This window comes from Egretta garzetta, unplaced genomic scaffold (genome assembly GCF_000687185.1).
Source record: "Egretta garzetta isolate BGI_Z169 unplaced genomic scaffold, ASM68718v1 scaffold59, whole genome shotgun sequence".
NCBI classification, from domain to species: domain Eukaryota; kingdom Metazoa; phylum Chordata; class Aves; order Pelecaniformes; family Ardeidae; genus Egretta; species Egretta garzetta.
The window spans coordinates 3,413,169-3,427,360 of NW_009267230.1; the positions used below are offsets into that span (position 1 = coordinate 3,413,169).

Sequence of the window (14,192 nt, forward strand, 5' to 3'; positions counted from 1 at the left end):
TTCATCCCTGCAGAGAAGCAGATCTCCTTCTGCAGATAAGACCTAAGGGAAGGAACCAGGGTGAGTGCCTGCTTGCTCTTTCTTTACTTTTTACTTAACGGCCTGCCACATGTGGGCAGTTGATGTTCTGCGTACAGAGAGTCTGACGCATAAAAGACTTAGTCTGAGTCTTGGTGCATGTGACGTGGAGGGTAAGCAACGTGGGAAGATGTGGTGGTGTGAAATTTCATGTGCTCTTCTCTGGCTGCTGAAGTGGATTTTATTTTCATGCAAAACAACTGTTTGCTCTCCCAGTTTCTAGGTCCAACGAGGAATATATCTTAGGTAAAACTTTCCTATGACTCTTGGATCATCCTTCATCACACCCGTGGAAGTAAAAGCAGCTCAGCTTAGTTTTCTGCTTTAATATTTGATTTTGGAGACTGACAAATGTTAGATTTAGAGGTCAGCCCATGGCACAAACCTCCTGTCAGTGGCCTCATGAAGATCAGACAGATAGTGAAGCTTTTTTGTCTTCTTTTGTAGTCATGAAGTACTTCTGGAGATTGAGTTGAGCTATTGAAGCCTCCAAACAAAATAATTTCTTGGAATAAGGATTTTTCTCTATGTATGCACTGTGTTTTGTTTGGCTTTGTCATGTGTTTCAGAATAGAAGGCTATAACGCTGTAACAGTGGGTATGTCCTTTACAAGAATGAGAAATTCAACTATAAATAGACTGTTTTTTCTACTCTGAATAGTTTTGAGATTTTAATATGTATTTTGTTCCGAATTTTGAAATTTTATTGCTTCCTACAATGGCATTCCAGTAGGTATAAAAAATAATGTGGTTTTAAAAACCATCTGTTTTCTGGCACTTGTGGAAAATATTAAGGTGGAGGAGCTTTGTCAAGTAATATCCTTTAGTATTTCTAGTAGAGGGGCAAAAAAAAGGAAACAGCTTTTATTGTGACCTGTGATACTACATAGACATTCGTAATAACAAAATAAGGTGCCATTGTGGCTAGTACCTTATGAATACATCTTACAGCAGTAGTAATACTGATAAATTAATGTAATTCTGGACTGTGTGCAGTTCTGCTGGTGCTGAATTTTTTCTTGTCTGCAGACTTCATAATTAGCCTTTGTGTCTCTGTTCCCCTTTGTAGAATAATGGGGAGGAAAAAAGGGCAGCAGCTCTAAACTTAATGAAAACCAGCTTATTACGCAGAAGTGTCAAGATAAGCAATGTTTGCAGAGGTTTAGCAGCAGACAGGAGGAACGATGGAGCCATGGGTCTAAAGTACCAGTCCTAGAGAATGAGGTAATGTTGCAGTGGAGTGGGTTCCAGCAGGATGGATGTCCATTTGCCCATCTGGAAGCAAGAAGATCCATCAAGTACCTGTGTTCTCTAACTGAATTTACTAGTCAACAGAAGCTGGAGGGTGTTACTGAAAATGTAGGTAGATGTAGTCGGCCCAGGTACTCATACCAAGAAATAAGTGGTGCTAAATTTAGAAACAATCCACTAATGAAGTGGTTTGTGTATGGCATTGAACCCTGAAAGCCTGTTCTGTCACTGTCTTTAACCAGAGACTTCAGATGTATGCCCTGGCCATTAGGCACACTGATCCTCACAGACCATTGTGTCTAACACAGTATTGAGGGATGCAAGATAGTCAACACAATAGCTGAATAAACAAACTTTGCTTGCATAGTTGGCATCCTCCCTGTTTCTTACAGCCTGCTTGCCACTGAAGTATACTTACCAGATAAAAGGTGAGATTAGATTGTCCCACCAATTTAACTTTAAATCTTGTGATTTCTCTTTTTCCCAACTGACCGTGAAGCAGTTGTGCAGCACAAATCCTGAAAAATTGAGACACCTTATGGGAGTTGCTATTTGACCTTGATACATAGCTAAAATCTGTTGATTCAGCAGTTCTTCAGTCTTAAAACTTCGTTAGAAAGCAGTCTTTTCCATGCATCTCATGCTGGTGATCAGTTTATTGTTCGTATATTTTTATTTTTAAGTGTAAGGAAAACCTGAGGACTCTTGGTGGCCCTTGGATAACCATTTGAGAAGTACATGGGGAGGTGTGTTTAAGTCTGTGTTTTGACACACCATGGATTTTTTTGAAGGAAAGAGCTGCCATGTGTCCAGCAGTAAACAGCAGTCCATTAGATGTATTTATTTACTGAATAATTTCAAGATGAGAAGAACAGCCGTCTGAGTTCACTGTAGCTCAAATCTTCAGAACTATGAGAAAAGGCAGAACAATGGGAGATGGTCACTTCAAATGGGATAGATTTAGCTTTTTTGTTTTTAAAAAGTCCCTTGTGTTTTTTTCCTGTGTTAAGATAAACATTGTTTCATTTATACAAATACACACAATTAAATCTTGGGTTTACTTTCTTCTGTCTTATTGAGAATGATTGGTTGCATGTGGTGGGGTTACTGCTACACGCTTTGCTATCTGAAGGTAGTGATAAATCTCCAGTTGCTGATGTGCGAGGTGATGAACAATGGGCAGTAGCTGGACTTATTGCCAGTGCTCTGCCCATATGCTGCTAATGATTGAGATGTAGTTCTTCGTATTTTGTTCTAACGTCTTGCATGTTGTGAGCTTTTTGCTCATTACTTCTCCTTTATCGCCTTCGAATGAAATTGGTAACGTGAAAACATTAGTAATTGCTTAAAAGAAAATAGAAGCCCTGATGTGCCTAGACGTGATGTTAACAGGAAATCTCACTATTGCTCAAATGTGAAGATTGATTTATTTTATCCTGTTAGAAGGCTTAAAAGTGGTATCTGAAGCAAAAATACATCATGGCCTTTACTAGGAAGTGAAGTAAGGAGCAGGATGTGTGGGCTGTGTGCCTCCTAACCCACACAGAACACCACCACGTGCCTCTAAGCTCACCAGATGTGGACCAACTGTATTCCTTGGTCTGGGTGGACTGTGTCACACTCTCCTGGCCTCCCTTGCAGACTTCTGGGGTCAGCCTCTTCACTTTCTTACCCTTACAGAAATGAAATCTTAGGGTTGGGTTACGAAGAGGCCACTTATCTGTGCAGATTCCTTGTGCTGACCTTACAGCTATTCTGTATTTAAAGCCTGACTGAAATTGTGAAATGGAACACGGGGTTGTAAAACAAACAAAGGAACAAACAACAACAAAAAAAACCTCAAGCAAAACCCCCCAAGAAACTTACTAACAAGAAACACAAATATCTCAGCAAAACAGCAAATCCTTAAATACACTTCTTTCCATTTTCATTTTCCTCTTGGGTGTTCTTGGAGCACAGCTCACAGCCTGCTGCAAATTCCAGTTGTTATTTAAGCAAAGACAACACTAACTTTTTTCTACAGCTTAACACCCCCTCCCCTCCCCTGCCTCCCCCCCCCCAGACTTGCAGTCTCAGATGGCCATTTCAGTCAGGTCATCTTTCCCCTTCTCTGCTGGTGAAAGACCCTTTCATTTCACAGCTTCTAGTGCCCTTTTGCCAGGAAAGTTTCTGGGCAACCCACTGGCTGATAGAAGCGTCCTGCTGAGTGACTTGCTGTTTAGTTGCATTATTCTGGGGTTCAGCATGAAAAAAATGGTTTGCTTGGATAATAATCACTTCTTTATCTACAGAAGCTACCCAATGAATGGGTAATTATCAAGGTTTACTGACAATCCACCGTTAGCCTTTTGTTACATTCCTTGTTCATTCACTCCGAGTGCTTCCTGCCTTCCCCATGGTGCTTTTTAGCTCCGGTTCAAATGGAATTCACAAATGGAATTCACGGTCTAACACAAATACAGTCTCCAGTGTCAAACAGACCTCGTGCATTTTGCATGGACAGTTACCCCAGCTAGGCACTAGCTCAAGAAACAAGAGGAAGACAATGGATTGGTTGTGAAACAACGATTGGCTTCTGGTTGTGAAATATTCACAGGTTGCTTGCGTTGCTGCTGCTGTCTCCACCTTTAAAGAAATGCATGTGTAAGCGCCGTGAGCTGCAAATGTTTTGACTTCTTAGGTAAATATAATTAATATTATTAGCCATCAGTCACCTAAAATAGGGAAAGTGGATGGCCAAGTGAAGCTGGAAAAGACTTATTTCTGTTGTAGCAATTAGTGACATACAGATAATATCACTATGAATTACTTTCAAAGCCATTGTCACGCTTTGGGTTTTTGACAGCTTAATTAGAGGTCAAGACCTTACTTGTGGCAGTTAATGATCATAGCATAGCATCTTTTGGCATGGCCTTCAGGGTGCTGCCTCAGTGGAGTGTGGTGCAGCAGAGGTCAGCCTGCCATGCCACTGGTGCTGTATGTGCACCATGGGCAGACTTTGAAAGCTCCAGGAAAGAGCTGGAGCCACAGCAGTTGAAAGGGGCCTGGGAGACAGCAGCTTCTGGCTTCTGCTAAACTCTGAATGTCCTGGGAGCTGATACGCTCAGTAACATCCTGTCCTGCCCATCTTTCCTTGCATGGAAATCTCCCACCACACAAGTTTGCTACTGGCAAATACAATCTCTAATTTGGGAATGGAGGGAAAGGTGTAGGCTACTTACCCACGTACCACTGACTCCTAGGTTGTAATGCTTTCAGATAAGCCATTCTTTTGAGAAAAGCTGTAATCTCTTGTTTTAACTTTGAAGGATGTTTTGTCTAGTGAATGCATTCCCTACAATAGGATTGTTCTTATTTTTAAGACTCTCTTGGGAAGGCCAGCACATGTGGATGACCTTGTGGTGCAGTGGTGTTCAGTGTCTTTGCCATGCAATTGTTTGTGACGCCAGTCTTTAAGTATTCCTTTCCTTTTCAGACAGTGAGTTGCTGAGTTTGAAACTATCAGGAATTTCAATTTGCTACTCAGCTTCCCTGCAGTTCTGATTTCAGTGGAGATAACATAACTCTGTCTCCAGTAGGTTTGCAACAATGCAAGGTCACTAAAGTCATCTCCTGTAGGCTGCATGCCAAAGATAAAGAAAGCTGTTGTCCAGTTAATGTTTGCTCAGGTCTTTGCACGTGGAAAACACTGTGTACATGTGCTAAGTACAACTGTCACCTCTTATTATATGTTGTTATTTCTTCCATGATATTTACTGGTAATCTCAAAGACAACTGAAGCTTAATATCTTGATGTGGTGGTGATGAAAAAAGAATGGGTACCTTTTTAAATCGTGTTTTTTAATTCTCAAGCTTCTCTCCTGGAAAGGAAAATGTTCACTTTGAGACAGAGAAAACAATGTGTAACATAGGTAGTGCGAGCTTTAACTATAAATAATAGGCTTTGATATGAAGGTTTCTCTTTGGACTCAAAACAATCTGTCAACTTGTCAACACCTCGTGTGATCCCAGTGATGATTTTTTACTGGGCAGTTTCAGCCCCAAGAGTATGGGAACTACCTTATTAGCATCTTGCAACCATAGAATTATCTCTAGGTTTGCAGAGGAGATAACCTGTGGATAGTGGAAGCTTAGAAGGAGACACACGGTCGGCACCCGTCAGTACAGTTACTGTCAGTAACCGCTGCTGAGGCGTGTGGCCGTGGCTGATGGACCTGTAGTTTTGAGAGTTCAACCTATCTTGATGGTAGTCACTGAAGGTGGTGTGAGCACTCTGCATTTGGCTTGAGTATCGTGCCCTTTATAATCACTAGTCATAAACTGGTGGTGTAAATCAAGTCAATCAGTTCTCTCCTGCCCTCTGCCTCACTCCATTAACCTTGACCAGACAGTGCCCCAGGCAGGAGTGGCTTTCCGTCCTGAGCATGGCTAGCTCTTCCCTGCCAACTTCTTTCTCAGGTTCCTAAATGTTTCCTAAATGGAAAACACTTAACTGTTACCAGGGAGATCCTTCTGAGTGAGGCCATACAGCAGTTTCCAATCTGAAAAATGAAAATTAAGGCTAAAGAGCATGCCTGGGAGAGATGTTAAATTTCAGTCAGAAATTTCAAACCAGCTCTGCTAAGCCACCTGATGTTTGGATTTTTACTTACCATGCCTTCATCTGTCACTGTGTTTCTATTTAGTTTACTTTTTTCAGCATGGCAGGTGATTGCCAAAAACACACCAACAAACCAACACCTCCAACCCCCCACCAAAAAAAAAATCACCACAAACCCAAAGAAGTACCGAGCGGAGTACTGATTCTGTTATATGAAGCCAAAACATGTTTCATCAGCTGAGTTTTGCATGTGTTCACAAACCATTGTTACTGCAGAATGTTAATTGTTTGAAGGAAGGCTGTTGATAACTGTTTGGCATGTGGCCTACAGAAGGGGCGTGTGGGGAGATAAAGAAACCCCACATGTGCAGTCTTTTCCAGGATCAGAGTCTTTCAAATTCATTACAGATGTGCGTTTACCTTTACACTGAGCTGCTCAGGTTTTTTTACTTGCATGCTACATGTATAGCACCATGTGTCATGCTGTAATACTCGGTTGCCTAACTTTTGCAATACACAATTTGCAATACATAAAACCCTTAGCTTTATTGCTCATGAAAAGTACCTGCTTAGCTGCTAGAGTCTGATGTTTTTGTTGCTCTGGTGCTATACTAAAGAGGTTTTCCTGAAGACCCTACTCTACTCTGCGTTAACCTTCAGTTTGATGTGCCCTGCATGGGTTTGCTTGGAATGATGCATGCCTAGGCATCTCTGACATCAGAGGAAATGTTCATTTATACTACCTGAAAAAGTGTTAGTAACAGGAATGAAACTTCCCAAGTGCTATTTGGTGGGTAGTGCCGTGCTACTTGGATGAAATGTGAAAGCTGAGTCAGTGGGTGTCAATAAAAGCATGGGGGGTGAGTGCTGAGGAGCCCTGTGGTAGAGGGGCAGGGTGTGGTATGGGGGCAGTGGAAGAAGGGGCCTTACAGAAATGTTTGGGCTGCCTGGATAAGTGGAATGGGGTGGTTTGTGGGGTTGTGGTGGAGGAAACTTGATGCAGTGGGTTTATGAAGTTAACATCTCCAGTTATGCTGGCCACCTCAGTCCTTCCAGTACTCTTGGCAGACAAGAGCATCTCTCATCTGCATGTTTTCCAGGAGAAACAAATGCTCGTGCTGCACGATAAATGGCAGTTCAAGGTGGCTTTTACACTCAACAATATTAACCATAGCTGGGAGTACCCATGTTTTGCATCATCCCAGCAGAAGTTACCCCCCAAATCTTTGGTGGATACTTGATGATAAGTGTGACTTGAGGGGTCAAAATCAGGCTAATATTACAAGAGATTCAGGAATTGTATGTAGTGCAACAGTCTCAATTTTTGATTACATGAGGCACTGCGAGGGCCCTACTGACTTAAGTGCCTCCTACTTGCTTGCCAAGTCCTGTGTACAGGGTCTTTCTGGGTGTCATATGTATTCTCTTTCCTTCTAGTTTTTTTTTTTTCCTCAAGAGGACGGGTAGTAGGGCTACAATTACCTATTGGAATGGATGGTTTTGAGAGTCCATTGCATGCCGTGTATTTTATTAGCTGTACCTTTAACTTCTGGAATGCATTGTACAATGCTGCTGTTTTGAACACAGTGGGGAATTAACAAACAGGTCAATCCTATCAGAGGAATACTTGAGCAACAGTTGATGCCTGCATAGTTGTTTTTTCTGTGTGGACAGATTTATCCCTAATTTCATTTTGAAAATAAAATGAGGTCTGTAAATAGATTTATATAACCTGCACTATAGTTAAATATGTATAATTTTGGGAGAGCTTGAATATAAAATTGACATTTCTTCTACAATAATGACACTTATTGATGCCCTGAAATACCATCGTTATTGCTTTAATGAAAACACGCGTAACTTCTATATGTGCAATAAAGCATGATGGCTTTTAAGCATCTTATGTAGAACACAGCTATTTTAGTTTCTAAGTGAACATAACTCTGCTGCACAATGATGAAGGGAAACTGTGTGTATCCTTTCGTTTTCCGGGAGCAAAACAAAATTGCTGATACAGTAGTGTTAAAGATGTTACAGCATCAGTAAGGAAATCTGAAAGCATGCAACTGGAAGAACTAATGTAAGCAGATTAGGTGTGTGGCGGTCTCTAAAATTATTCATTCGTTTAACAACTCTGAGTCACGGTGCTTAGAAGAAGAGGCACTAATTAGATATAGAACTGAAAACAGGGGTCTAAAATCACTACCAAACACAGATCTTCCTATCCTAGCCTTCAGCCTCTACCACTTCCCTCTAAGCAGGAAAAAGAATTACCAGCTTTGTGTGAAAAATAAGGAAATGTAGACTGATAGCCTTTCCTTGACACTGAGATGAACCTGATGGAATGGAGTGTTTTCAGGGTCCCTGTGACTGCATTACTTCATCATTTGTCGAAGTTCGGTTCTGTTTAGCTCTTAAGTAAGAGGCAAGCAGTTTAGCTGTACAGATAAGTTGGAAGCAATTTTTTAAATAAGGCATCATTAAATCTTTCTTCAATTGTGTTTGTCTGTGTGTGAGCGTGTATTTTTTGTTACCAAAAAGGGTATGGTTGAAAACTACAGTAAAGATGAACTAAAGTCTCTGTTTTTGTAAGGGGCTAATACCATATGTCATAAAATGTTTTACTGTTAGCGTGGACATGGCATCATTCTGCAACATCAGAATCACTTTCGGAACACTCCAGGCTTCCCCATTCAATATCTATATATCTCCAAGGTGCAGTTTCCATGCTAGATAAATACTGAGGGGTAATTTGGGACCCAGCTGTGTTTGTTAGTTTCTCTTGGGTCTGGGTGTTAATGATAGTGTAATTATGACCAGGGATATAGTTATCACAGCGGCTTCTCAAAAAGGGGAAATTGACTCTTAATCTCAGCTCTTTCTTAAATTTGGGAGTTGGCATTCGTGTGCTTGCTTGCTTAATACTAGAACACTGGATATTAGTTTATATGCCAGTAATGTTTCAAATTAATAGCTGAATAGAGGGAATATTCATGAAAATGCTTCTTGAAGATGTGGCCATTTTTCTACTAAAAAGCTGGATGCTCTTCTGAAAGCTGTTCTGCCAAGGATTTTCAGTAGGCCTTAATCTTAACATTTTCCTTTAGCTTATTCTGTTTCATGTTTCAGAAGTAAACTGGTTATTTCAGGTCATGAGAAAATCTTAAATTAGCTGTTGTATTTCTTTTTCAAAGTATGGGTTAGATGGGGGAGTGGGGGTGGGATGTAGACAGTCATGTTACCTGCCATATCCTTTCTTTTCCAAGATTTAAAACAAACAAACAAAACCCAACCAAACAAAAAAAAAAAGTGCAGGAATTAGGTGCTACCAATGCTTATTGTCATGTTATATGTGGGTAAGGGTAGTTCATCAAATATCCTGTATTTAAATATCTTCTACAACTGAATAATAAAAAACAGAAAAACACGACAAACTCTGAAACAAAAGGCGTAATATGCTGTCAAACAAACAGTGTTAACTTTAAAGTATTTTATTTACAAGTAAATACATTTTTTTAACATCTGCTTTTAATAATAGGCTCCCTTTAAAGCGTGAAATTCCCCAAATGAAGAATATGCAGCAAGTTTCCTGTTAGGTGGAGCCTGCTGCTTGGCTGGCCACTCATTGTCATGGAGTCTAAATATTGCTAGGGGAAACAATTTTTTTTTTTTTTTGCTGATGGAATCAATGCACTGGAGCCTACAGAGGTTTATTCCATTGCTATAAGAGTAAAGAATATAACCTGCATTTACCCACGAGTCATACCACTGTCACAGCAGACTGCAATTGCTCTTTGTCTTCCGTATGCCACTTCCTTTGACAGAGCTGCCCTTCATATTCTTGTTTCCAGGTGGTGTTCTTGCAACTTCTGTCTGCTCTTCTGCTCAGACTGTGCTCTCCCTAATGTTTTTTTGTTTTGTTTTTTAACAAGTAACCCAGAACACTTTCCTCCTGTACTGGTTTTCAGGGTGTGCACAGCCTGTGGAGTTAGCTCGCATCAGCGCGCACCTTGTACACTTTTCCTCACAAGTCCAGGCAGAGAAACATCGAATTTTTTGTTCAGCGGGGGGCAGAAAATGTAGATGTAGAGCATCAGGACAAAGAGGGGTTTTTTAACTTGAGTATTTCTTAAGGAGAATATTAATATGAATTTAGTCATTCCGAAAACTGTGTAGAAATCGAGTGCTAATGAATAGGCAGTCATGCTGGAGATGAATACACTGATGTCAAAGAAAAAGCCGTAGTCTGTTGAAGATAACTCTCCTGAGTGTAGCAGGGTGCTAACATTAATCCAAATGCAGCTTTTAATGCACCAGATTGCTCTTCCTGAAGACTGAACCCTGTTGTCAATCCAGACTAGAAAACATGGATGTGACTTTCGTTCCTTTTCCAGAGTTTGTTTTGCTGTCATCACATGCGATACAGAAGGTTAACTGTCCTCTGTTTTCTTCCTATCTTGCTAGATCCAGCTTGGAGGTCTGGTAGAGGAAATAGGCCATGTCCTGAGAGTTCAGAAGGGGGAGGGAGAGGGAGAATCATCAAATTAGGAAGTGTGGTGTCCTTTCCTGGATTCAGCTGATGAGAAGGAGCAAAAAGACTTAGTAGATTAAGTTTGGAAAGATTTAAATGTAGGGCAGTCGTCTTTTCTTTCAGCAGCACTAGGGATGTGCCATCTGTCTAAGTGGTTGATTTCTTTGTTTTAAAGACAGACATGCAGGATAAAAGCTCAGTTAAACTAGTTACAATCTGCAAAGGGCAGTCTCTTAACCTGTTACTCTCTCCAAAGTGTGATCTGGGAAAAGCTTTAAATATGGAAAGTTTTGGCTGGCCTGTGTTGTTAGGGTGGGGTGTGAATCAGCTGAGGCACCTCATTGCTTATCCACATCAAGTATGTGATGATGGTCCGATGGGACCAGTGTAGCTCCAAAATAGAAACCAGGACTAGACGAATGAAGGAGAACTTTCTTAAATACAGTAAGAACAAATGGATTTTTTTTCCTGCGCTACTCTTCTACAGAGTTTCCATCTTAGAGGTCATCTCCAGTCATCACTGAGGACCTGGCCTGAGCCAGTTAGTCCTTGGGAACCTGTGCTGCACAGCTTGCAGATTACTTTTATGTGGCTTTCTCTGCAACATTTCTTTGGGTTGGGCTTTTATTTCAGCTTTCAGTGGTGATAACTGTGCGCGATCATTCAGGAGAGCCTGGATACGGTGCTGGTACTAATAATATTTCTCCCTTCTTTTTATTTTACTCCAGACCAATGAGTGGAATAAGAACGATGATCGGCTGCTGCAGGCGGTGGAGAATGGTGATCCTGAGAAAGTGGCTTCATTGCTGGGTAAAAAGGGAGCCAGCGCCACCAAACAAGATAGCGAGGGCAAAACTGCGTAAGTGCAGCTTAAACTTGTGATTTAAGCACAAGGGAGGAGAAAAACAGCTTTGGATGTGTATGCCTCTTAATATGAATTAAGAACCAGAGACCATCCTGAAAATGAAGTATTCTTTTTCATCTGAAGCACAATGCATTCTGGAAAGCTCCTTTCTGCTAGTCTGTATTTGTAATTCTACGTTTCAAAATGCCATTTCGGAATCACAAACCCACTGAGGTAACCTGAAGCTGGATTGCTGGGTAGATTTGGGCCGTTTTAGGGCAGGGTATTTTGGGACTCAGGAATTTCATGGCACACTGCAGATTGCACACTCCAAAAGGCATTAATCTTTGGGGCTATTTTTTCCCTTGGACATTAGTTTAATGACATAGAAATGAAGATAGATTTTCTTACTAATGGGTTAGTTTGAACTGAAACTATGGTGACTGAGTTTTAAAATCTTGCAGATGCTAGTGATTCGTGCAACTGTTCCTTGTTTTGATTGAAGTTTGGTAATGAAAATTTTGTGTGAATGAGGTTCCTTTGGCAGTCTCAATGTATTTCATGTACAGCGTTTTCTTCTTCTAATCTTCCTTTGTTCCCCTGTGATCACTCTGAATTGTGGAAGATAAAAGATTCCATTAAGAAAATAACAGCCAAGAGTTTGCTATCCTTAAACTTTCTTTCTTGTGGCATAGGAAGATGATTAAATGGATAAATGAGAAATAGGCATCGTGTGACAGAACGAAAGCCTTCATAAAATTCTGGATGGATGGGGAGAAAGGAGAAGAGTTTCTAGTCTTGGGAGAGGCAGCACAAGGCGGTTTGTACCAAATAATAACTTCTAACGAGTTACCTCTGGGTTACATTTATTGAGTCACGCTCTGCTTCAGTTTCCTACATCTGCTCCATTTCTATTCTGCATCTGAGGAAACTGAATGATGGCAGTGACTCATAATGACCTGCAACTTCTTACTGCAGAAGTCCAAGTCCTCTAATTACTTCAAGTGGGCTTTCCCCACACTTTAATATGTTTTTAATTTTAAAAGGTTGCATACATGTGCTCTTCTTCTGAACATAATCAAAGCATGACTTCCATTGAATCTTCTGAATTACAGCGATGTTTAGCATCTCATGGTTTTACAGTCAACATAACTTCAGAGCTAGATTCTTAAGCTGCACTGTGTCCAGTGTAACACCTAGTTTGCAAGTTTCATATATAATTTGATACTATGCATTTTTCTAGGGAACCAACCAAAACTGAAATTATCACTGAGTATGTACAAGCCTCTTAACTCCAAGAAGTAGGATTATTGTAACTGTAGGGATCTGGTGCAATGATTTTCAGCTTTACAGGGACACGCTACAAAATTCCCCTTTTTTCCTCTTTATTTGCAACTACAAAGAAGTTGATGACCATATATTTATATTAATGATGCTGTTACTAATAATGCAGATAAAAGTACTTCTTTTAATTGCTTGGAACAAATGTGAATGAATGCTATGAAGATTTCTGCTTCTGCTTGTTCCATATGCTCATTTAATTGCCATTTACTCTTTTAGTTATTTCTGTGTTTAAAAGAAAGCTTTAGAGAGAAGGAAGAAAAACAGTATTGCTGTGATACAGAAATACAGTGTGTCAACTCTCATTCTGTTTCCAGTGCTTTGGGAAACTTAGCAGGCCTGCTCAGGTTATTTCTGTCTCAGTTTTGAAAGGTAAAGACTGGCAGGTGGAGAAACAATGACACTGATCTGGAGAGACACAACTACCAAAGAGTACCAACTACCATGACCCAGAAATGTTCTCCAGCGTGGCTTATTAGTAACGGGCAGTGTCTTGTGTTTTTCCTGCTTCAGAGTCTGGGGTTTTGTTAGTGTGTGCAAAATGAAAAACAGACATCATTTCTGCATAGGTAGGCTTGTTTCTCCTATGTTTGCAGTGTGATGCCAGGGCTTCATTCCTGCACCGTGATTCGGGCGCCTAACACAGCTGTTGTGCTTGCCCTGTCTCACAAGCTCTGGCTAGAGGCATAGACCCTGCTGCAGCCCAGCACTGAGGTCTGTTAGCGTCCTGCAGAAGCATGGTGGTGGTTTCTCAGCTGCCTCATCTCTAACATGGGAGGCACTCATGCTGGGAAAGTGCAATCTGGAGAGATCTTTTTGGGACAACTGGCCGCCATCGTGCTTGGGTTTCACTGGTTATATTTTAGAAAGTGGTCTGCCGTGCCATGTGGGAAGGGAGCTTTTTGGATGAATGGTCTATTGATCCATCTGAGTGTATATATAGACGCATTTGTTTACATAATTAGGCTGAAGGTGACTAACCAGAACAACATGATGGATTCAATTATATAACAGTGTGCACAGTGTGATTAAAGACCTTGGAATGTGCTTGAAAGCAAAAAAGAAGAAACTATTACATGTTGCAGTACAGGTTTGTTAGGCCTGTCATTGTCTGTTCCCTTAAGATGTGACGTGTTTCTTTTAAGATCTTGTCTTTTTCATTCTTTTTGTTAATAACCTTACAAACAAAATTCTCGATACTGCCCAGATCTTTAATTGAAGTATACTAATATAGTGCATTATTTTAAACAGAGGGTGGAGAGGACTCGAATTTTTCATGCTTAAAAGGGTACTTCTAAGTTTTTGTTTTATAATCAAATGGCTTCTTAATATAAAATGCTTGAACCGAGAAGAACAGAGACCAGAATCCAGGATTTTCTCTAGTTGTCGTGTTGAGTACTGTATGCATCATTCCACTGAGTCCTGCTATGATGTGCCTCAGCTCTAGCTCGTTTTTGCACATAGCCACCTAAATTTCACCTGTGTCCTCTTTTGCCTCTATCCTTCTGTCGTGGTTTAACCCGGCTGGCAACTCAGCACCACGCAGC

The 14,192-nt window shown here is 40.7% G+C and overlaps 1 protein-coding gene across 1 annotated transcript in view; it reads left to right on the forward strand.

The window, feature by feature from the left end:
- The window catches only part of RAI14 (retinoic acid induced 14), a 76,940-nt gene that overhangs the window by 30,555 nt on the left and 32,193 nt on the right, over window positions 1-14,192 (forward strand). The window contains exon 2 of the mRNA XM_035902722.1: window positions 11,189-11,319. Coding sequence (XP_035758615.1) covers window positions 11,189-11,319 — 131 coding nt within the window. The remainder of the gene's footprint in view (window positions 1-11,188; window positions 11,320-14,192) is intronic.